The sequence below is a fragment of the Coturnix japonica genome, chromosome 3 (genome assembly GCF_001577835.2).
Source record: "Coturnix japonica isolate 7356 chromosome 3, Coturnix japonica 2.1, whole genome shotgun sequence".
NCBI classification, from domain to species: Eukaryota; Metazoa; Chordata; class Aves; order Galliformes; family Phasianidae; genus Coturnix; species Coturnix japonica.
In genome coordinates this window covers 11,827,754-11,850,558 of record NC_029518.1, presented here as the reverse complement: position 1 = coordinate 11,850,558, position 22,805 = coordinate 11,827,754, and the positions used below count along the sequence as shown (strand labels likewise).

The 22,805-nt window shown below is 40.0% G+C and overlaps 1 protein-coding gene across 2 annotated transcripts in view; it reads left to right on the top strand.

Annotated features, from left to right (window-relative positions):
* The window catches only part of SNAP25 (synaptosome associated protein 25), a 63,659-nt gene extending 41,585 nt beyond the window's left edge, over positions 1–22,074 (top strand). Inside the window, exons 4-8 of one of the 2 annotated variants that reach the window (XM_015857144.1) lie at positions 721–769; positions 10,098–10,215; positions 14,492–14,617; positions 16,249–16,393; positions 20,431–22,074. In XM_015857144.1, the coding sequence (XP_015712630.1) occupies positions 721–769; positions 10,098–10,215; positions 14,492–14,617; positions 16,249–16,393; positions 20,431–20,499 (507 nt within the window). In that variant the 3' untranslated portion in view covers positions 20,500–22,074. Of the gene's footprint in view, positions 1–720; positions 770–10,097; positions 10,216–10,365; positions 10,484–14,491; positions 14,618–16,248; positions 16,394–20,430 lie in introns of both variants that reach the window. The other variant, XM_015857143.2, reaches the window with a different exon arrangement.
* Positions 22,075–22,805: the final 731 nt, after the last annotated feature.

The following is a 22,805-nucleotide window of genomic DNA, read 5'->3' as shown; positions in this document are numbered from 1 at the left end:
GATCTCACTCACAGCAAAGGCAATTGAAAGACTCCCAATAACCCCTGCAGGAGCCAAGACAAGATCAGTGTAGACATTCTAAGAATCTTGCCTTCAAGCTCAATCCAAAGTCCATTGTTGGACACTGAAGTGTTGGCTTATACCCTTATCTATTAGATCTTGGAGCCAAATTATATGAGTTAATCTCAAAAAAATGCTACCCTACCTTAAAATACATTTCCTAATTAGGAAAGCTTTCTGACTTCTGTGTTGCAAGAGTGACGTACAAATCACTGTGCCGTATTATGATATATGTTTGTGTGTCATCTATCTCTCCTGTGGGATGAAAAAACATCTGCAGTTTCAAAACCCCCTTCTTCCCTTCTCCCATTACAGAGAACTTGGAAACAAACACCTTTTAGAAACAACTCTTGTATGAAGTGATTACTGTAAACTCAAGGTCTGGGACTTTGTATTTTCACAGTAGTTCAGTATCCCAGGAAATCCTAAAGTGCTGGTGGCACAACTAAGAGTATATGGTTTCCTTTACAGTGCTCAGTCACACGAGGGCTTTGGACAGTGCTGCCAGCCCCTTATGACCTTGTCATTCTTTTCACTGTTTTCCTTTTGTCTTCCTATGTCCCATACCTAGGACTGAGTGTTCCCTCACTGATCTCTCTTTCTCTCTCTCTTTCTTCTCTCCCTCCCTCTCCTTACCTTGCTACCACTATTGGGATGTAGAGTAAAGATGCTGGTATCAGGACTTTGGTTATGTTGGATGAGCAAGGAGGTAAGTTCAGATTGCTTCAGTAAGGATGTAAACCATTCTCAAAGTACTGTACTAACTGTGTGCAATTCCAAAAAACAGGGCCATAAAACATCAGTGGTTATATATGAGAACCCAAGGAACTTTTTGCCTTCAGCTTCACTGTCTGGTAAAGGAATGTACAATAACTATGTGAGACTCTGTATTTCTTTTGAACTGTTTCCCATTAATATCAAAGAGAGCTGTAGGTTGAACTCATCAAAATCCTCATTTCTACATACAAGCATTGGGTCCAGATCCAATGACATGATTTGCCTCCATAAATATAAAATCCAATATCATTTCAGCAGGTGCTTTGTAATCTTCTCACTCGCTTAGCTACAAGTGAGAGGCATGCAGTATATCTATCCCAAGAGAAGATAAAAGGTTTTAGCTTGCGCAAAATGCAGTTTCTTGTTGTATAGAAATGTCAGTGAGGATAACAGGAGCTTAACATAAAAAGCTATGGTACAGTTGGTTTATTACAAGGACAGTGTATGAGCCTTTAGATTTAAACAAGTCCCTGGCTGTGGATGACTGAGACAAAGACAGAGCTAGATGTATTCAGTACAACCCAGGAAATTACAGCTGTGCCCTTTATAATATTACAAAGTTGTGGGTAGCTCTTTCTGCCCCTCCCCCCCCCCCCCCCCCCCCCCCCCCAAATAAATCAATATTTGCTGCAGACCCACAGGAGAAGCAAATCTGTGTTTCCAAAGAGAAGTTAATCAAGAGAATGTGAATTTCTACTGTTCTGTATCAAAACAGTTCCCCCAAAGCCCATATAACTTGTCACATGCACGATATGAAGCTGTATTAGGAAATGATACAGTGATGCCATATATTGCTCATCAAGCCCAAACGTAGGTTATAGGCAATAGTACAACACTGAGAAATGGACTGCATAGCCTGACAAGTTCTTCTCATCTGTTACATCTCTGCTTCTCTAGCACTAAAATGAATGAAAAATAAAATAAGGACCTAAATAGAAAGTAGTTTCTTCTGTTAGCCTTTATGTGTGCAAATTATTGCTTCTTGTATTATATGTTTCCCTTTTAAGGAAAAAGATTTAAACTAACCAAATATTTTTCTCATCAGCTTGCTTTGACAAGAAAAATATTGCAGAGCATATTCTGTTATCTATGGATAATTTTTATTTCCCGAACAACAGCAGTAAAAAAAACCTATCACTGAATACAGAAGAAGAGACATTATTTATAGCAAAACAGCACCTGTGTAGATAATGTGCTTTGTTCCAGAAAAGAATGATATCACTAATATTGTCAGAGAAATTCTGTAAATAGCCAGGTGTATCCAGCAATTGAACTCAGAGGTAGATCAGCAGAAACTGCAGCAGTACCTCAAACTACCCCCACATTTTGCTTTGGAAAAGTACATTCCTTTTCTCTAACTTGTTTTTCCACAGACTGCTAGGGTTATCGGTTTTATTTTTAGCTCTTAATTTTGTGATTGCTTTTTTCCTTTTACTTTGGAGCACTTTTGGAGTACTACTGACAAGCCCTGCACACACAAGTTATCCTTCTTAGCCATGCTAGGAAGGATGTCAGTGGAACCAAGGCTCTGAGGTTGGTGTCACTGAGCTCCCGTGAGCCCAGGCACCTCAGTGTTAAACTCTTACTGACAGTGGGAACTGGAATGCGTGTTGTATGGCCAGACACACAATTAGTTGATACTTACAGGAAGGAATCAGACAACCTAAAACCTTCCTTAAATTGGTTACGGTCATGCCTTAAATGGTTCAGTAAATTAAGCTTGTGACTACACAGTATGGGTTTCCCAGTGAAAACAGCTTAACAAGTGCCACAAACCCTGGGAATATTTTAATCGCCATGTTAAATGTTTAATTATGTTTTGTCCATTTTAGCCATATGCATCTGTAATAATCCTGATTTATTTATTTTATTCTGTTTTAGCGATAAAGAACTTCTAATATTGCACAAAGTACACTAATGATTACTTTGAACCCTCTGTAATTAGTGCAATCTGTGCAACTCGCGGATGTCTCAACAGATTATCAGATTAAGGAAATAATTTGCTAACACTGCCATGTGATCTCTTTTCAGCTGACTGTACAAGTCACTTTAGATTATTAGGTGTTAAACAGACAAAAACCATGACATTGATCTTTCCAGTGGGTGGCAAGAAGAATATCTAATCATTGCAGTTGCTCAAAGCTCTGTTTCTAGGTTTCTTTACAAAATAGTTTGCTTTGAAGCTAAACATACTTCACAAGAAAAACATCTTGAGTTAACCCAATCTAAGCGGTACAAAGTAGAACTCATTTTCTGAGTCACAAGCATAAGTCTTTGGGACTGCAGACTTTTACAGTTCTCACTGTAAAAGCATTTACGAAGTATAGGCAGCCTGGCTAGCTCCTGTTGGCTAACAGTTTGGTGCAACAGAGTCTACTTTGACCCTCCAGGAAAGTGCAGCTTTCCAAGAGCTTTCATTACTCCCATTGCACAGAGAATGGGGCTGCCAAGAAAACTAGAGGCCACTTCTGGCACCCTTCAAAGTCGCTGGAAAACTGAGTGAGCTCCTGGAATACAGAATCACAGAATGGCTTAGGTTGGAGGGGTCTAAAGATCATCCAGTTCCAATTCCCTGCCACAGGCAGGGCTGCCCCCACCAGCTCAGGCTGCCCAGGGCTCACCCAACCTGGCCTGAAGCACCTCCAGGGATGGAACATCACAGCTCTGGGCAGCTGTTCCAGGGTCTCACCAACCTCTTAGTAAAGAATTTTCTTCTAACATCTAACCTAAATCTCCCTACTTTAAATCCATGCCCCCCCCCATTGTCTTGTCACTATCAGACTGTGTAAATGATTGGCTCCCTTCCCTGTTTGTAAGCTCCCTAAAAGTACTGGAAGGTCACAGCAATGTCTCACTCCACATCCTTCTTGTGCTGGGGGCCCCAAGCTTGGACACTTTACTCCAGATAGGGCCTCACAAGGGCAGAGCAGAAAGGGACAATCCCCACCCTCTCCCTGCTGCCACACCTGTATTGATGCAGCCTAAGATACTGTTGGTCTTTGGGGTTGATGGAGCACAGATGGAGCACAGTATTGGCTCAAGTTTTCATCCATCAGGATCCCCAAATCCTTTTCTGTTGAGCTGCTCTCAATGAATTCTTCTCCCAGTCTGTACTCATATCTGGGATTGCCTTGACCCAAGTGCAATACTTTGCACTTGGCCTTGTTGAACCTCATTAGATTCTCACATGCCCACTTCTCAAGTCTGTCCAGGTCCCTCCAGATGGTATCCCTTTCTTCTAATGTGTCAACTGCACCAATCAGGAAGCAGTCCCTCTGCAAAACAGGACTACTACTTTTTAGGTCAGGTATTCTCACCCAAGCCCATTCTACACTGTCTTTCTGCTGGGAAGCCTGCAGGAATGAGATGAGGTTCTTCCTGAATGAGATTGCTTACAACAGTGCAGAAGTCTTTCCCAAAGCCTACCTGCACCCATAATGCTTATGGGTTGTTTCTTTAAAAAAACCCTGATATTGAGTCTAATTCTCCCATTTAATCAAATACACTTAAAACTTTTAAAACTAAAATATCGACATTGCATACTAAAAATGTCACGCAACAGTATTATTGAAGAGTCTTTTCAAAAATATGTCTTTAAAAAACTCTGGCTTAGAAAAAACATTAACAGTTAGATGCATGGTGGTTAAAAAAAGACTGTGGAAATGAAATTGATAGTACAAAGTAGAAATATAAAGATAAACCTGGACTGCTGAACTGGTGCAGGCAGAACAGCGGCTTTCTTCTTCCAATGGAAGGGTATTTCCTTCTCAGAAACTCCTATCACATTGTGACAATAAGGAGGCAGAACAGTCTGGACTACCATGGGTGGGTGGTGGTGGTTTTTTTTTTTGACATATGGTGATATGCTCATGCAGATTATTATGAAGAAATTTTGTTCTTGTATTCAAAGTGAGACAAGGGAAGAAAGTATGCCCAATAACAACAGTAGCCACAAAGCCCTTTTTCATCAACACCAAAACTGTGGAAATTCACAACCTTGATAAACTGCAAAAAAAGTGTCAATGCAACCAAACCTGCAAAGAAATTACATGTGCACAAGCAGCACACCCATGAAAACATAGTAAGTTAAATTACCCAGTACCTCTATACATCAGATCAAGCTGAAGTATGGAGATAAAACTTGAGATAACCAGGAGATCCCCCAAGTAAAAGGGCTGGGACCATTTAACAGTGCCCCTGCCAGCTGAGCTCTCTACAGCTATTGCATTTATTTTAAATGTTAAAGTTTTTCCATCGGTTATGGCTGACCTGTTTCTGCAGCTCTGGGGAAATAACTGCAGTGAATACAAACATAATTGCAATTTCTCTCCTCTTGAGAGGAAAACCTGCATGCAGGCCCCTTCTCCATCTTAAATCCTATTTAACATGCAGCACAAAAATCAATCACAGAATCACAAAACTCACAGAATTTCAGGGTTTGGAAGGGACCCCCTGGTATCAGGAAGTCCAACATCCTCCTGTTAAGGTAGGTTCCTTACAGTAGTTTACACATGAAAACATTCATGTGTATCTCTTGTATCTCAGGGATGGAGACTCCATAACCTCTCTGGGCAGCCTACTCCAGTTAGTGCTGCTACTCTCACAATAAAGTTTTCATCACTTTGCATAGAACTTCCAGTTTAAGATGGGCAGTGAGAAGTCAGAAGCGGAATTGCTAGAGATACTCAACAACACCTATGAGCTGAGCTGATCATAGTGAATTTCAACTATTCCAGATTCCACAGGGAAAATAACATCAATTACCGTTGCAAGTGCAGTGCAGAACAAAAGACAAACAGCTCCCCCACAATTGCAGCTTGTGCCTTGTCTATTGTTTTTAGCACCACCTGACATGCACTCACAAGCACACCCCACCAGCTTTCCGCTATCTGTATGCATGCTTCACAATGCCTTTCAGAGTTGACCTAGGTCACAGCTCAGGACTTCTGAAAAGGCTGTTTTAGAAATGTACTATGCTCCAAAATGATTCTTTGTGGAAAACTGGATCACCAGCTATCACTGGAAATAGTTAAGAAAGAAAGAAGGAAATCAGAACGAACACACTTCTAATGCATATTCTGCCACCAGTCTGAGACAGTATCAGTTATTTTATACGCCATACATACAATAGACATGTATATAAATGTACATGTAAACATATTTAAAGAACTCTGCAATGAACTATCAAAAAATACTTAAGCTTCAACCTTGAAGGGCTTCTGTAAATTAGTGATAGAAGATATGATCTTTGCTGGTGTGAGTTAGCATAGGCACATGGCAGCATATGCCAGCAGACTATCTTTCTTAAAACCTTTAATACAATACACAAAGTAGGACTAGGGTACGTCTTTGAGAACAACAAATTAAGCTTTTGATAATCATCTAATTACTTGCTGTACAGTTGACAGGTAAACAGAGGTTAAACCAAATGTTTCATACAAAAGATTATCATGATAAAAAGATAAAGGGAAACACTCACCAACATTGGAGGCTCACAGTAAACTCCACAAAAAAAACAATCTCCAGAAAAAAAGAACCTGCCTTAGTGGCAGTCAGCCCTTAAATGGGATCTGGGAGTGGTGGAACCAAGCTCCACCTGTTCCGGTAGCACAGCTGAATTACCTTCACCTGTGCTCCTGCAGCTGACTCATTGCTTGCCTCAGCTGGTTAATCAGAAGTTCAGGCTGCGATCAACAGTTTCCCATACACTTGCCAACAGTGATTCATTCTGGGCCAGATTTTAATATCATTCACACCTAAACAAATCCAAAGTGACCTAGTTAAGTAAATTCCTCTATAATATTTATGCCTCAACAGTTGTGATTAGATTCATGAGTCTATTTACTTGCCTTGAGACCAGAACTTTGACAGGTATGATTTGGTATTGCTTCATGAAGCCAGCGTAACTATGCTGATTTAAACCAGTTAACAGTGTTGCCCTCTGTATTATCAACTAACAAATGGTTTTAGGAACTGTCTAGACTTCTGGGCTACACACATGGCATAGCCTTTTTACACTGATGAGGTTTCCTTCAGTGGAAGACAGATTAGTTATGAGTACCTCTTCAGAAATACTATAAGCATTAGACAAATCCTAAAGCAGGCTAAATTAAGCCAGACTCCTGGAGAGAGCTATAAGTTAAACAAAGGTCTTTAAGTCATGTCAAATATGATCTTCAATTAATGCTCATCTATCCAGGCAGAATAGGAAACGGGGGGAAAAAAAAAGCTCAAAATGCCCTGCTACACACTTGGCTTCAGAAACCTGAGCAAAGAAACATGCTTCACTAGAAGCCGAACACCAGTGGTACCTGATCTACAGTTGATCTCTGCAGTATCACCTGACATTTTCAATTGCCCAACTAAGGTTAGGAAAATACAGGCCGCAAAGTTGGTGAAAGAAAGGTCAGTACCTCTTGTCCCCACAGTATGGGGACAAGTATGCATCTGCTAACATCCTTTTAATTGAGAGCCCTAAGAACCAGTTGGCTCTGCAAACAGCTCTTAAGAGCAAAAGAAGAGAATTTGCAATGGAAATTTAGCAATTCCCTTCATGTTGCATAAGCCAGCAGAAAAGCCAGCTCACACTCCACCAGTGCCTTCCAGAGCAAGAGTGCTGCCCAGCTGCACAAGACTGAGCTAGTAAGGAACAAGGGTGCTTGGAGGAATACCACCTTCTACCACATACTCACTGTTCTGGTGAGATTCTGGTGGATACAAACACGAGCTACTGCATCCATACCAAAATGTAAAATTACGGTGGGCATTAAAAGAATGCAATCATGTACCTCTACAAGAAATACACTCATTACCAGAAAGACACTGGGGCCCTGGAGCACGTCCAGAGAAAGAAAAAGAAGCTGGGGTCTGTAGCACAACTGTGATGGGGAGTGGCTGAGGGAGCTGGGATGGTTCAGTCTAGAGAAGAAGAGGCTCAGGGGAGACTTTATTGCTCTCTACAACTGTGTGAAAGGAGGTTGTGGAGAGATGGGGGTCTGCCTCTTTTCCAAGGCAGCAGTGATAGGATGAGAAGTAATGGCCTTAAGTTGTACCGGAACAGGTTCAGGTTGGATGTTAGGAAAAAATTCTTCTCAGAAAGAGTGGTGATGCAGCGTCACAGGCTGCCCAGGGAGGTGGTGGAGTCACCATCCCTGGAGGTGTTCAAGAACTGTGGAGATGTGGCACTGAGGGACATGGTCAGTGGGCATGGTGGGGATCATCTTGTATTTCACGATCTTAAAATGTCTCTTCCAACCTTAATGATTCTGTGATTCCAGTTGTTTTCTCAGTAGTTTATCTATCTGGCAAAACTTGAGCAATGTACCTCTCAGGTTTCCTTATCAGTTTCCCAATCCTTTGCTCACATTATGCGTGCTCCTTTTAGAGGACACTGCCAGGTAACTCTGATCCTCCCTGGAATTGGGGTCCATAGTGCCTGTGCCATCAGGAGACAGGCACATCCAGCTGGGTAAGAATGAGAACTGACAGCTGAAGAGAAGATGCAGCCAGCGATGCCTACATGGCGCTTCTTCTCCAAGTCCAGCTTCATACAAGGATTAAACAAACATTTTAAGTCCAGTATTTGAATTATTTCAGCTTGAATAATTTAGGACAGTATTTTCAAGGCCCTCTAGGGGTGAGATGCCCAACTCTCATTAAAATTAATTAAATACAATTCATTTTAATGGGAATTGAGTGTCCAAATCCCCCAGACAGCTTTGAAAATCTAAGCCTCCATTGTTAATAGAAACCCAAGTAAGAAATTAGGCCTATTCATGTTCCCAAACAAGTCAGGAAGAGTTTCATACTGACGTCAATAGGCACATGATTATTTTTTTTCTATAATATTTCCTTTCCCCCCCCCCTTTATTTTTTATATCTTGGCAGAGCTCAGTTAACATCTGAGATGACATTGGATTTCTCCTATAACCAATGCAGTCTTGGTTCCTTCCCTTTCGATTCAAATTCTCTGTTTACATTTTTTTTTCTGCTCAATACAGGGAACAGGAATGTGATTATATCACGGCCACCCTGGGTATATGCATATTTTTACTGGATTGAAATGCCATTCCAAGTAACTTTCTCATCACATGTAACACTTGAGTTCATGAAACAAATGTTGAATCTTTTCATCAGTGTAAAATGCCATAACTACCACTAACTCCACATAAGATCCCCAATCCCATTGGATCTAAAATCTGTTTATGTATTTACATCAGTGAAGAATCCGGTCCTACAGTTTTACATTGTGGCATTCTAACACAGTAAATTATTCTGAACCGTTGAGTCACTAAAAGAAAACCAAATTACTGTCAGCCTTAAGCAGAAATAAGACAAATTCTGTTTAATGCCATCAGTGACAGTGCTGCTTTTAGACTGGTTACTGCACTCAGTGCTTCAGTCACTTGTCCCGGAGCAAACCAGAAGTGACCCCATTGAAAAACCTTACTCATCACCTATTGTTTATTTTCATAAAACTGCTTGGGGCAGAGACAGTGTATGCCACAGCCAGTGGTCCTCTTTCAGTGAGCATCAGGCTCCTGAGGTGGCTGTAGTTCCACCCTGTTTGCAGGAGTTACCCCTGATTTGCAGTGTCCACACAAGAAGGAAAATCTGACCCAAAGACAAATGCAGATTCGAGATTAACCTCCAAAGCCAATCAGAGAGGCAGGTTTCAGTTTTCTCAGTCCCTGGAAAAAGGAGTACTTGGACATAGCTCTTAACAGCTCGCACACCATCTCTGGTCCTGTTACTGCCAATTGTCTCACTCAGCCACCCACTAACCCAAGCAGTTTCACTGCCACACCTCACCTAATTCCAAGGCACTTGTAAGTGTAAGTAACAGGTGTTTTCCATGGAAAGTTACCTTTTTTCTTGTATTAACATGAATAAATGCAAAATAATAACATTTTATATTTCTTTCTCTTGGATGTCATTGGTGTCTTAGTAAGTGGTGCATTGTATTATGTTTCTGGACCTTGAAGTTTATAACCCTTCCTTTCTACATCATTACATCTTGTTTAAATTAATATGTTTTGAACATCTCCCACCATTCTTTTACTCTCTCCGTATCAGTAAAAACCATCTTCGGCATCCAGAACGGCTTACATCATTTTAACAATGCATCAGATTGGATTAATGCATTGTAGTTTCATTCCTGATTCAGTTCCACATGGTCACTTTTCACATTCTGTTGAAGACAAAAACAAACAAACAAAAATACAATTCATTCCACACTGTCATCCCTTTGTCCTGACCAGAACAACTCGATCGTGTTGAAGAAGGCATGAACCATATCAACCAAGACATGAAGGAGGCCGAGAAAAATTTAAAAGATTTAGGGAAATGCTGTGGCCTTTTCATATGTCCTTGTAACAAGTAGGTACTGGGTACCGGCTCTGCTATGTGGTGTCCAGTTTTGTTTTTTATTTTTTGTCACAGTGAATGTCTGAAGTTTTTTGTCTTTTTTTTCTTTGTCCTTTTCCATCTGCTTCATTCTGTGGGGATAAAATACTTGTGTTTAATCAGAACAACTGGAACGCATCGAAGAGGGAATGGACCAAATCAATAAGGACATGAAAGAAGCAGAAAAGAATTTGACGGACCTAGGAAAATTCTGTGGTCTTTGTGTCTGTCCATGTAACAAGTAGGTGCTGCCTGCCTCATCTCTTTGAGCACTTAAGGCTAATTCCAAAGGCCTTGTGAAGCTCATCCTTGCTAGGCACACGGACAGGATGAGCATGTGGCATGCAGAAGGAACGATTCTGGTTCAAACGCATTCATCTCATAGCATAGACAACTGACTGGGAATTACTGTAGATGCATTAAAATCAGGCATACTGCAGTGAAAGCTTCACTGTTGACACCTTCCAATGGTAAAAGTTTCAACATTTTACACAAAGTGTACTGAGTGGTTCCATTTTCCAGAGACCAAAACCACTGGAGCTACTTTACTCCTGGAGGTCCTAAATTTTAAAGCATTTTTGCAAACAAGTTTCATAAGGAACGACAAAAAACCCGCAGCTTAAAAATGCAGAAGAGGTGATAATACGCACTAGTCAAAATTATAGATGAAAACCACACTTCTCATTGCTCAACATAAACTGTTCTTGACAAAACTGAAGAAGACATGACTTTTCACAATTGGAACTCAACTTGAAATGGTTTTCATCCTGTCATAAACAACCAAATTTGAGAAAATCCAATCATGTCATGCCAAAAATATCCTCTCATTTGGGTAGCATGTACACTAAGCAGAAATGTTGAAATGTATCAAATGTGCTTGCATGCCATCACTTTTGAACGAAACTGTCCTCCAAGTAATGCAAAGCTTGTTTTAAGTGCCAGATGAAAATGTGAAGTGCTGTTATGCAGGTGTAGGAAGTGAGGGTCAAAGTGTGCAGACCAGAACTTCTCAAGGAACAACAAACCTAGCATGCAACAAGTCAGCAATCAGACAGGTTACAGTGAAAGCATTTATAAGTGGTTGGCCAGAGGCTGTACAGGAAACAAGGCAGAGAGCAGTGGCTCTGCAGTACTGTACTTTCTTTCTGCGTGGTACAGAATCTTTATTCATAGTCAGTCCTACAACGATTATCCAGACCAAATGAAAGAGAGCTGCCATAGAATTCAGTGGAAATTTGGCCCGGAACAGAAAGATTAGGACTGGATTTCTGCCTTTTCAATCCTGATTTATTTTGAAGAGAATTCCCTTGGGACACAATGCAGTTACTGCCTCAGATTTCAAAATTGGTTTTGCTCCTGTGTACCCAGCTACAAATACTTTGCAGAGGTAAACATTTTGCACAGAATATGTATGCTATTGCCTTGATATACAGAATGGAAGAGAGGCAATGAGAAATGGAAAGAGGTACACACACACATGGCCCTTCTGAGTATGCCCTCCTGCAGCCACTTCCAGTTCTGATATTGGCTGTACCCCTCATAGCCTTCTGAATTAGAACAGGCAGTTGAACAAGTGCAGGAGAGCTGCAGGTACAGAATTAAGCAGCAGCAGCACCTGAAACACTCCCACGCTCTAAAAGCTGTTGCAAGCTAAAGAAGAGTGAGCCAATACAGCATCTTGCTCCTCCTGGAGAAATGTAGCATATGCCAACAACAAAAGTTCTTCCGTGAAGCACAAAAAATCATCATGTATTTTGCAGGAATCTTCATTTTTCAGAGCAGATTTAATTGTTCTGTTCTGTAGGAAAGGCTGCTCTGAACTGACAGCCGGACCTGTGGCACGGATGGGGTTAATACCTGACACAGGGCACTGAAGCATTTACCACAATGACTGCAGTATCACGAAATCAATAGGTGCAAGAACAGAAAAATACTGTATATGCTTGATGTTCTTTTTTCAAGGTGTGTCCTCCCAGAGATCAGGCAGTATTCTGCCTTTGCAGACTGCAGTGCGATTTCATAATCTAGCACTGCTAATCAGTGAACATGTTTAGAAACAGAATATGGATGAATTATGCTTTTGTAGCTGGTTCCTTTAATCACCATGCCAGGGACCAACTGGTACAAATAAGATGATATTCTGAAAAGTGTAGTGTAGGAGGGAGAGAAATCCAGATAGTTCTGAGCATCAGTATCACCATGATTTCTGGTTAGTGGTAATTTAAATGCACATATTTCATAAAGATTAACTATTTCACATATAGTAGGACTCTGCTGTGAATATAACTCAGTGAGTCATATCAAAATGTAAAGCTTGACCCTTCATTCTTAGAAGACCTACAATGCCCATGTCATGAAACTTAGGCTACGCTGCAGTCAAAAGGACAAATGCTACTGACCTTGAACAGGCCCAGGCTCCACCTGTTTTAATTGCAGCTCCACAAGAAAATACAGGTTGGGGTCTAGGTGTGTAAATTCATTCACTTCTAACACAGACTCTGAGTTGTGTAGGTATAAAGAGCAGACAAATACCTAAAAATACACAAGAGATACTTCTACTTATTTCTAGAAATGCAAAACTCAATGGATAGTTTCAGAGATCTATGGAGAAATAAGACAAGCATCCTCTTTTTAACCCTTCACAATGTAATAGTAAGTAAGCAACGAAACAACAGATGACTATTTGGGAAAGATCCTCTTTGTATCTGTATTTTAAATCTATACTGAAGGATGCAACACATCTTCAGGCTTCACAGATACCGATCTCCTTCAGGGGGGAAGGAGAGAACATAAAACCAGAGATAAGTTTGTTGTGTCCTTTCCTGAAGTCTCTAGAAGCATGCTGTTTCTCTCCCAAAATCCAAGCCACAGGGCTGTTTATATGACTGATTGTTGCTAACTGAAGAGCAGGGAAACCATAGGGATCTGCAGTTCCCAACAAGTTTGTTGAAAACTGCTCCATTTCTAGAATAAAATCAAGAATTTGCAGCTACAGATCCTAAACGCCCATGCTGTCTTGCTTAAGTGTTCAGTCTTGTCTGACAGCTACAATGCAGCAACCCTAAATATGCTACACATGCTAATCTGCCACTGAAGGTATGCCTGGATTTTAATTTTCTGTCCACGGCAGCTCAGTCAAAAATGGCTCTCTGAAAGTGAACAACAACTATAACAAATACAGTGACATGCTAGGCTACTATAAAGTCCTGTAGTTTAAAAATACCGAAGGAAGTAATGATCCATTTTTGCCTGTGTCTTGCTTATTGTGAAGGCTGTTACTGCTGATGCATTAAGAGTATGACAAACTATTGGAGCGACTGTGCTTAGTGAGAATGCTTTACTTCTTATTCATGCCTGTAGCTGGTGCATGAAGAAAATGTAGACAAACTTCCCTTTCTGATGCTAGATTGCTTGTATCTATTCTTTTCTCCTGCACTCATCTCACTTCTGCCTATTTTACTTTTTGTCTCTGTGGACAAAGGTTTGTACATCAACTGTAGATGTATGATTACTATTTTCATGTACCGATATATTATTTGAAAATCTAACAAACCCTATGAATTTTATGATAAAGTAACCCCCAAACCACCTTGGAAAAGATTAGGGGCTTTAAATGCCTCTTATGCCACATATATGTTACCAACAGCAGAAGCCCAGTGTTCTGCATTGTAAAATGTTAAAGCCCAGCCAAATCCTTTTTACTCTAAGAGGGTGTGTTGCTGTGATGTGATGTACACACTATACTTGGCAGTTATGTTTTTATGTCTGTCTGCCAATACGTTCTGTGTTTGATGTCACAACGTATGTGTCACTGAAATGAAACAATGTTTTCTACTTATCTGTATTTCTTCTCTCTCTTTTTCTTTTTTTTCTTTTTTTTCTTTTTTTCCCTTTTTTTTGGTTTTTGTTTTTTCCTTTTTTTTTCTTTTTCCTTTCTGGAAACTCAGTCAACATCCAAAAACTTGTGTGAAGTGTTGTGGACTTAACAGTTGCAATTCACCCTATTGGATGCAAAACCTCTGACTATCACAGTTATTGTGGCAGTAAAGTTTAAAAAAAAAAACACAAAAAAACACCCCAAAACTAAACAAAAACCCATCCTTTTGTTCAGGGTTATGATATATCGGTATACAGTCAGTGACCCTCTGAAAATTCATTTGCTTGATTCAGCTTCTAGCTTCGAGAAGTAAAATTTTGCATTTGTCCTTGTCCACTGGATGCTTTGTTACTCATCAACTTTTTTGCATAGGCTTAAATCAAGTGATGCTTACAAAAAAGCCTGGGGCAATAATCAGGATGGCGTTGTAGCCAGCCAGCCTGCACGTGTTGTAGATGAACGGGAGCAGATGGCCATCAGTGGTGGCTTTATCCGCAGGTGAGCCTTTTTATCCACTGTTTTCTCTCTATTTTCCTTGTCACTGATATATTTAGATTTCTTCCATATGGTCATGAGTTCTGTGACACTTGTTAACTCCTTCGGCGACGCTGGGTAATGTGATGGTGTCAGTGTTTTCCACCATGTTACTATGCACCAAAACATTCAGCAGCTATTCCTCTCTTTTCTAAAAGAAATGAGCCTCAGGTTCTCTGCCAAAGCAAAGCCAAGCACAAAACTTGAAGTACAATTTCTACCAGAGGTAAACAGTTCCTGAGAAAACCAATTCCCTACTCATGATCATACAGAGAACCTCACTGAACAGGGAATAATGCCCCATTCCTAAGCTGCCCAAAAGCCAAAACCATGTGGAAACATTTACACTTCAGTGGCAATACTCAGGTGAAAGCTACACACAGCTATACTAATGGCAACTAAAATGCAAACTTTCTCCTGTATATGGAGATTCAGCAACAAGTACATACTGATTACAGCGCTTATAGAGCCTGTATTTAGATGACAATGTTATAAGCTGAATGGATAAAGGCACACCAGTAGGCAGAGCTTTGATCTCTGAAGATTAAGGACACTGGATTAATAAGTAATTATCTTTCCAAAAACCATTATCCATTTATTTTTTTGGCTTGTGTGATAAAAGGAAATAAGTGAGACAGAAACAATGCTGTCATGCAATCTGGAGAGTGGGCTGGAGTTGCCATTTAAGTTTGCTGGGTCTGCCATTCGCTCTTTTTTATTATTTCTGGATAGCAGCCCCATCAACGCAAAGGCTGGGGCATGCTAACAGAACAGCAGTGAAGAAAGTTATGCCATGGCATAATTCTACCACGAATAGCTTGTAGTGCCCTTTTAGCACCTCTATGAAGAAAAAATTCCACAAGAGACCCAAAGAAATGATTTTATGAGTGGGAAACTTTTCCAAATGCCAGTCTTCACGTGCTTCTTCAGTCCTGGGAGCACTGAACTTGGTTGTCAACCAAGAGTTTTTCCTTCTAAAAAATAAGCAACTGTAAAAGATGGGGCTAAGAACAGACAACTTTATTAAAGGCAAATAATCTGGGAAAATTTGATTCTATCTATTGAAAATACATTTAATTAAATATGAGGTTGGGTCAGGATTTTCTTGCCCAATATTTTGGCAAGCCCCAAGTCTGTGAGGACTGTACAGTACCCTGTGTAGTTGAACACAAGCAGCTGATACAGCTTCAGTTCCACCACACTCTGGCATTTCCCACACTGTAATCATACACAGATCCAAATGAAGCATCCTTTCATTCTTCCACATCTTTTGAGAAAGCCCATTCCTAGCAGGGAGGTGTAATAAGTGATTCAGACAACCTCAGACAGCAATACTTTTAGGAGCAGAAGGAATGAGCAGTACAAATTGAGAATGACAAACTCAGAGAATTAATCCCAGCATCCAAAAAATAAGCACGTGAAGGTTTTCAGGATAGCAAATTAACAATCCCCTTTTTCTCAAAGCTGAGCACTGTAGCATGCTCCACAGCTGACAGGCAAGGGAGGATGCAGGACAGGTTTGGGGTGAATCAGAGTTTCAGAGGAATCTCCTCTCTCTTCATTTGAAATAATTGCTTTGGTTTTTTTACTCCAAGGGTAACAAACGATGCCCGGGAAAATGAAATGGATGAGAACCTTGAGCAGGTCAGCGGCATCATTGGCAACTTACGTCACATGGCCCTGGACATGGGCAACGAGATCGACACACAGAATCGCCAGATTGACAGGATCATGGAGAAGGTAAGAGCTGATGTTTCTATGAGAACCCCCCAAAAGGGCTGTGTTTTCTCTTCTGCAAGCACAGGCTGTGCATAAGAAGGGCAGATGTGTCTACCAGCTGGTTCCCAGCTCGTTAGAAGGGGTCATGCTGTAGTTTTAATTGTGCTCTGAGGAGGACAAATGACAGAAATAACTGCTAGCGCTCCTCTCTCTCATCTGTTCCAAATCTTTGGGCCAAAGCAGAGCTTGCTGCTGTGGATCTTTAGTAACTTTCAGTTCTGGTTGGGTTGAACCAGCACTTTTGAGTTTGCAAGACAACAGATAGTGAGGAGACTCCTTAGCACAAATAAAGGCTCCTTCTGCAAGGGTATTGGGTAAGGAAAAATACCCTGAGTTGTGCAGAACCGTGGAATTTGGACCCTGGCACTTCCTGGACTATTTTAAGCCTTCCCAGACTTCCTTTCCCTCAGAAACTTCACAAGTGATTTAGAATAGGATTGCTTCTTTAGAGGACCAGTCACAAAAAGAAGATGGGGATGCATCAAGCAAGGCTTTGCTGCACAGTAACAGTCCAGCTAGGCTTGTTATGATGCCTGATTATAATCACCTTACAACACATCCACCAGCTCTCTTGGTGTGTGTACATAGAACTGAACCACACATGGTCCTGGTGCAGTCCAGAAGCTCAGTATTTCTACTGTGATATCACCAGCTAAAAAGGTAGAAAGCACTGTTTCAGTGCCAGAGCTGCATTGCAGATTTCTGAAGCAGATAGCAGCACCCTCCAAACCTGGCTGGGATCTCATTGCCATACTCACATCTCAAGATCTGCAAGCCATCTGCATTCATACTGGCAGCGCTCCAGGCACAGGCAGTCAGGCTGAAGTGACATAAGAGGCTAGATCTTCATCTGGTGTAAAATCAATACAACACTTGACTTCAGCTGAGATTTACGCAGCCTGAGGATATAACCCAAGGACTTACATGTGCTGCTTAGAGTTAATGCTGGCCATAAGCAGCAGAGCTTGTACTCTCGAGCCTTCTGACACGTGCAAACCTTCTCAGATGAGCAGGATGTCCATGACTGTTTTTCATGTTAATTAATTATACACAAATATGCACACATACATGTAGATAGAGAAATAAATAAGTAAATAAACTGCAGTCAGGAATTCAGTCAGTCCACTTTCCATATTCAGGTTTGATTCCAAAGAATATCTTGAAGAGTATGTTGCCTTATAGGCAGGAAGCTGGTCTCTGACATAGTCATACAACATAGAAGAATGCATGGCTTTGTGTCAGTCAAAAGCATGTTTCATAAAGCTGCATCTATTAGTCTGCATGTATTGAACCACTGTTCATATGAAAAGCAGCAGAGAGCAGTAAATCAATCTACACTGCAACAAGGGACTGGAATATTACACATCCCATGTCATAGCTATGTTTAAATAACACGACATACATTATTTTTTTCAGAGGAAGAACAAAGCTACATTAGTAGCTGTCCTACTCGTGACATAGCATAGTAGCAGGAAATATTCCCTGCAGATAGAAATCAGATGCATCTTACCCACATCTGCAGGACTCTATCACATAACACAGCAATCCTAGCAAGAATTCTCCTATCAGCTCATGCTTGTAAACATCTAGAATTTGAAAATATTTACCAGGCTCCTTGTGAACATGAAAAACGTGGGCCATATCTCTATGCAGCGCATGCTGAGAGCAGCAGCTAACTGAGGGACTGGCCTTCCATATCTGAGTGTTGTTCCTACAGGGTTAAGTATGCACCGTTTCATACAGCAAACGGAAAAGACGTTACTAGCTAACACTATTCATTAAATCCAGCCTCACAGGCATGTCCTGTTGGTCAGAGCCCTTGACTAAGAAGAGTGGCACGTTTCTGAAAGATGGACTTGCAGTGTACACAAAGGAATCATCATGAAAGCAGCATAAAAATATGCGTCTTCAATCTTAGTGAAAATCTGCTGAATTGTTTTGAGTAAGAACATGAGGCCCAAGCAGTAATGAGATACTAGAAAAGGAAACACAAAATATTAGGATAACCCTATATTAAAGTTAGAAATTACTGAATCTGGATAACACCAAATACGAAAACCAAAACCAAAAAACCACTTGCATTCTGCAATGAGACATGGCAATAGACATCACCCCTTGCTGGTGGCAGGCACTGCAGTGCTGCTGGAGTGGTTTTCTTTTTCTGACCAGCCAGAGCACCATGCTTTCAGTCAAGTATCATCATTAGAAAGATCCTTGATGGCATATGTAGCAAAAGCTTGGGTACCTCAGCAAGCTAACCCAAATGCTTGTAAAGCACTTATGTTAAACTGGATATGCGCATCCAAACCAGAGCAATTTCATAATGCAGAGAGGTAATCTGATCTATTCATGGTAATCAGATGAGGCAACAAATAAAAGGCTTTATCCTTCCTTCAGATCAGAGAAAAAGGGACAAAAACTAAAATGATGATAAGTAGGTCAAATGTGTCAGATATCATCACCAGAAGACAGCCTGTTCCAAAAAAAAGCCATTAATGGAGAGCTGGGAGGAAAGTAAAAGGGGCTAAAAACATTTTGTCTTGACCCAGCTGGGAAGGTCTGGACAAGGACTCCCACTGACTCAGATGAAACATCATTTACCAAATTTAGGCTTTAGTATTCCCATTTAGAAACATTATGTTACATCTACACTTAACATTCAATCAATATTAATGTATTTCGTGATAAAGTTAAATGCTTTCAAGCCATTCATTTATCTTTCAGGTAATTTTTTGGCAAAAGCTATAGTGCAGTAGACAAGGTCAAATTCATGGGTAAAAAACAGAAACATGGTTCATACTGAGTAGTTATGGAGATTTACTCTTGCTGAGGATCTGGCACACGCTGCTGTACTAAAAATACATATTTACATTTGCCAGAACAATTAGGGCGAAAAGCCCAAGACGCTTCAGAGTGATTTATTGCAGATCAGTGTAACCATTTTCAAAGGTTTTGAAATGAATGTGGGAAAGTCGCTTCAGCATCCCGCCTTTGAAAATTGAAGATTTAAAATAAATCTGCACTATTTGGGTACACCCCAGAGACCTGGGAATAATCATTAAAGCTAAAAAAATAATAAAAAAAAAATGAAGACATCAAACTGAAGAAAAGAGTTCGCTATTTGATGTCAAGCTTTTAAAGCAGTAACACAGCCCTCACCTTTCCCACAGGTCTAATTTCAAACACTGAAAGCATTTTCTACCTAGTCCTCTGCTAGCAACATGAACTTGAAAAGAGCTTTGCCTGTTTTTGTCAGCCACAGTAATGTCTTTGACTCCAAAACTAACTTCTGCAGGGCAACGGAAAGCCATAGTTAAAGTCTCTGCCTTCTCAAACAGAACTCCAAAATCTGCTGTTTTATTAACAGCATTTTTTAAGCATGGCAAATGTTACAGCATGGAAGACAGTGAAATCAGCAGTTCAGCCCATGCTGGACTAAATTCCAATTTGATTTTTTCAAATAATGGTAGAATCCCAAATCATGATGGAATCCCTTCCTTCTTTATTCCCATCGATGCAGCTGCCTGATCAAAGAGGTTCCTGTCTTGCAGCTACAATGAACTCTTTGTTGAGAAAGAGGAGTCACAGCGTCATTCCTGCTTCTTCCTTCCTTGTCACATGCACAGTCAAAAGATCCAGAGTCCAGGTCCACTGAACCCAAGCCTTACAAAGCACTGCAAGATTTCCACTAATGAAATCCATATGCACGTTACAGTTTTCATCCTGTTGTCCATCACTGTTGATGGTGCAAACCATTAGCACCAGCCACAGGTCTGGCATGGCATTTAAGAGAGTTCAGTGAAAGCTGAGTAAAAACACAAAAGCTCACAAAAACTCGAAGGCTACTTTGTGTCACAGAATCAGGCTAATCTGTAATTTCCATTTGTTTTGTTTTGTTTTTCCTGATATAGCCAAAACTAAAGGAGTGCCCACAAAGCATTCTCAAAGTTCTCTCTCTGCCACATAATCATCTCTCCCCTTTCTTTGTGTTTCCCTAGGCTGATTCCAATAAAACCAGGATTGATGAAGCCAACCAGCGTGCAACAAAGATGCTCGGCAGTGGTTAAATGCAGCAAAGTGCATTTCCTTTTAATGCTGTCCCAGAGGGCAGTACCTTCATGCTTTTATCATGGTATTTACCTACTAGGTTTGCACACATGCACATATCAGCCCCATTGTAAATGTTGTCCTGTGTAGTTTGTCAGCTTTCCAAAAATGATACTTGTAATTAATTTTTTTCTAGATATCTTTCTTTCCAAAGGTTGTACATAGTGCTGATTTGATGGCTATAGCTCACTATGATGTTTTTTGGGGTTTTCCCTTTCCTTGTTTCTGTTTGGATTCCTTTTCCTTTTTCCTCTCCTTTTTTTAAATGATGTTTGCTGAATGACAACCATGTTGGAATGCTAAACGTGCTGTTAACCTTTAAATATACAGTATTGTTCTTGTAAAACTGTGACATTCCACAGAGCTACTGCCATGCTCCTGTCTTTGGGTATCATGATGTTTAAGCACTTAAACCTGCTGTCTTCAGTTCCTCATTGCCATTATCTGTTGTTATGATTTCATGATTAGACAATGTGGAATTATCTTACTATAACAAGCATTGCACTAAAAAGTGATGTGATTTATGCATTTATGCATGAGGAATAAATAGACATTTAGACTCCTACTTAAACAAGACTTTTTCCCATGGCAGTAGCACACCAACAATGACAACAAAAGCATGCTCAGTATTCGGACTCTTTTGGGACTATGTTATACCAGCAAGTTTGCAGTCGTGCCACTTTTTCTTGTTGATATATATATATATATATATAGTTATTAATCATGATCTTTTTTTTTTTTTTCTTTTTTCTTTTTTTTTTTTTTTTAATTACGAAAAAAAGAGGGATTTGGCACTCACCATTTAGCCATTGCCAGCAAAACATGCTTGGCTGAAAATATGTCAAAGACAAAAAGAATAAGTGTAATATATTGGGTTTGTCTGCTGCTTTTGAAGACTATCTTTTGAAGGAAATGACTACCATATGAAATGGTGCAAAGAAATGTAATTTTTATAAGGCTCTCTCTTACTAGTCGCTATCCCCATGTGGTTTGTTATCAGTACAGTTCTCTGTTGCTTACCTAGAGCTATGCACACCAAATCGCTGAGATGTTTAGTAGCTGACTTAATTAAAAATAATAAAAAAACCTAAATGAATGAACTCTAGATAAACTGTGAGATAAATATCACTTACAGCATGTAATATGAAATTCCTTATGTCTCCTGTCAGTTTGTGAAGTGATTGACATTTTGTAGCTAGTTTAAAAATTATTAAAAACTATAGATCTCAGAATCCATGCTTGCTTTATCTATTTGTTGTTCTATGTGTCAGTAAGACCCAGTTGGGAAAAGGAGAAGGGCAAAGAGGCCTAAAGACTCTTTACAAATTGGTTCTGTATGAGAACTAGAAACTAAAGATTTCTGTTTGCAATATTGTATAAAAGGCAGAGTGTCTGCTCTAACAATAGCATTTTACACTAAGTACAAAGTGAATATTATTTTAAATAACTTGGCTTGGATTGTCAAACAATGAATCAAACTATATTTTCTTGTTCGAGGGAAAGGAAAATGAAATAAATGATATGCTGCAAAAGGATACAGTTCCTCAGTCAATACAATTCATTCCTGTGGCGGATCCAGACACACGATGCATACCTCTTATCAGGGAACACTTTGAACTACAGATTTTGTGTAGTTTGCTAAGAATATTTCCTCTTAAAGGACTAACAACAGCTCACATTTACTGCCTGTGAAAAGTGTTCTCATATTTTCCCCGGGCTTTTTTGTTTGGTTGGTTGTTTTTTTCCCTATATGGACAAATTATGATTAACTCTACATGAGTGACAGTTCACTCATGCATCTCACATGGCCCTAAGTCAAAACACACAAAGAACACAACTGCTAGCATAATTAAAATCGCATGATAACGTATACACAAGCAGTATTTTCTTCAGCAGCAATTTTAGTATCTATTAAAAATTCATTTATGTAAATAGTTCCCACCCACTACTTTAAGTCAAAGAGTAAACTTCAAGCAACTATTGATAATCTGCTGGCCATTTCCAATCCTTTCATTCTGGATTTGGTACATGTGACAGCACTGTCATTCTGCAATGTCAAGGCTACTGAAAGGAAGGCAATAATCAAACTGGAGAACATGACAGTATGAGAACATACCAATAACAAATACAAGGGTATTCGGAAAGAGTAAGGAAAATATTTAAGAAGGTAATGATGATACTAATGGAGATCTCATTCTCATCCATATGACAATAAAGTACTCTGTCTGAAGAAAATACGACTTTTGAAGGCTATTATAGCTGTTCA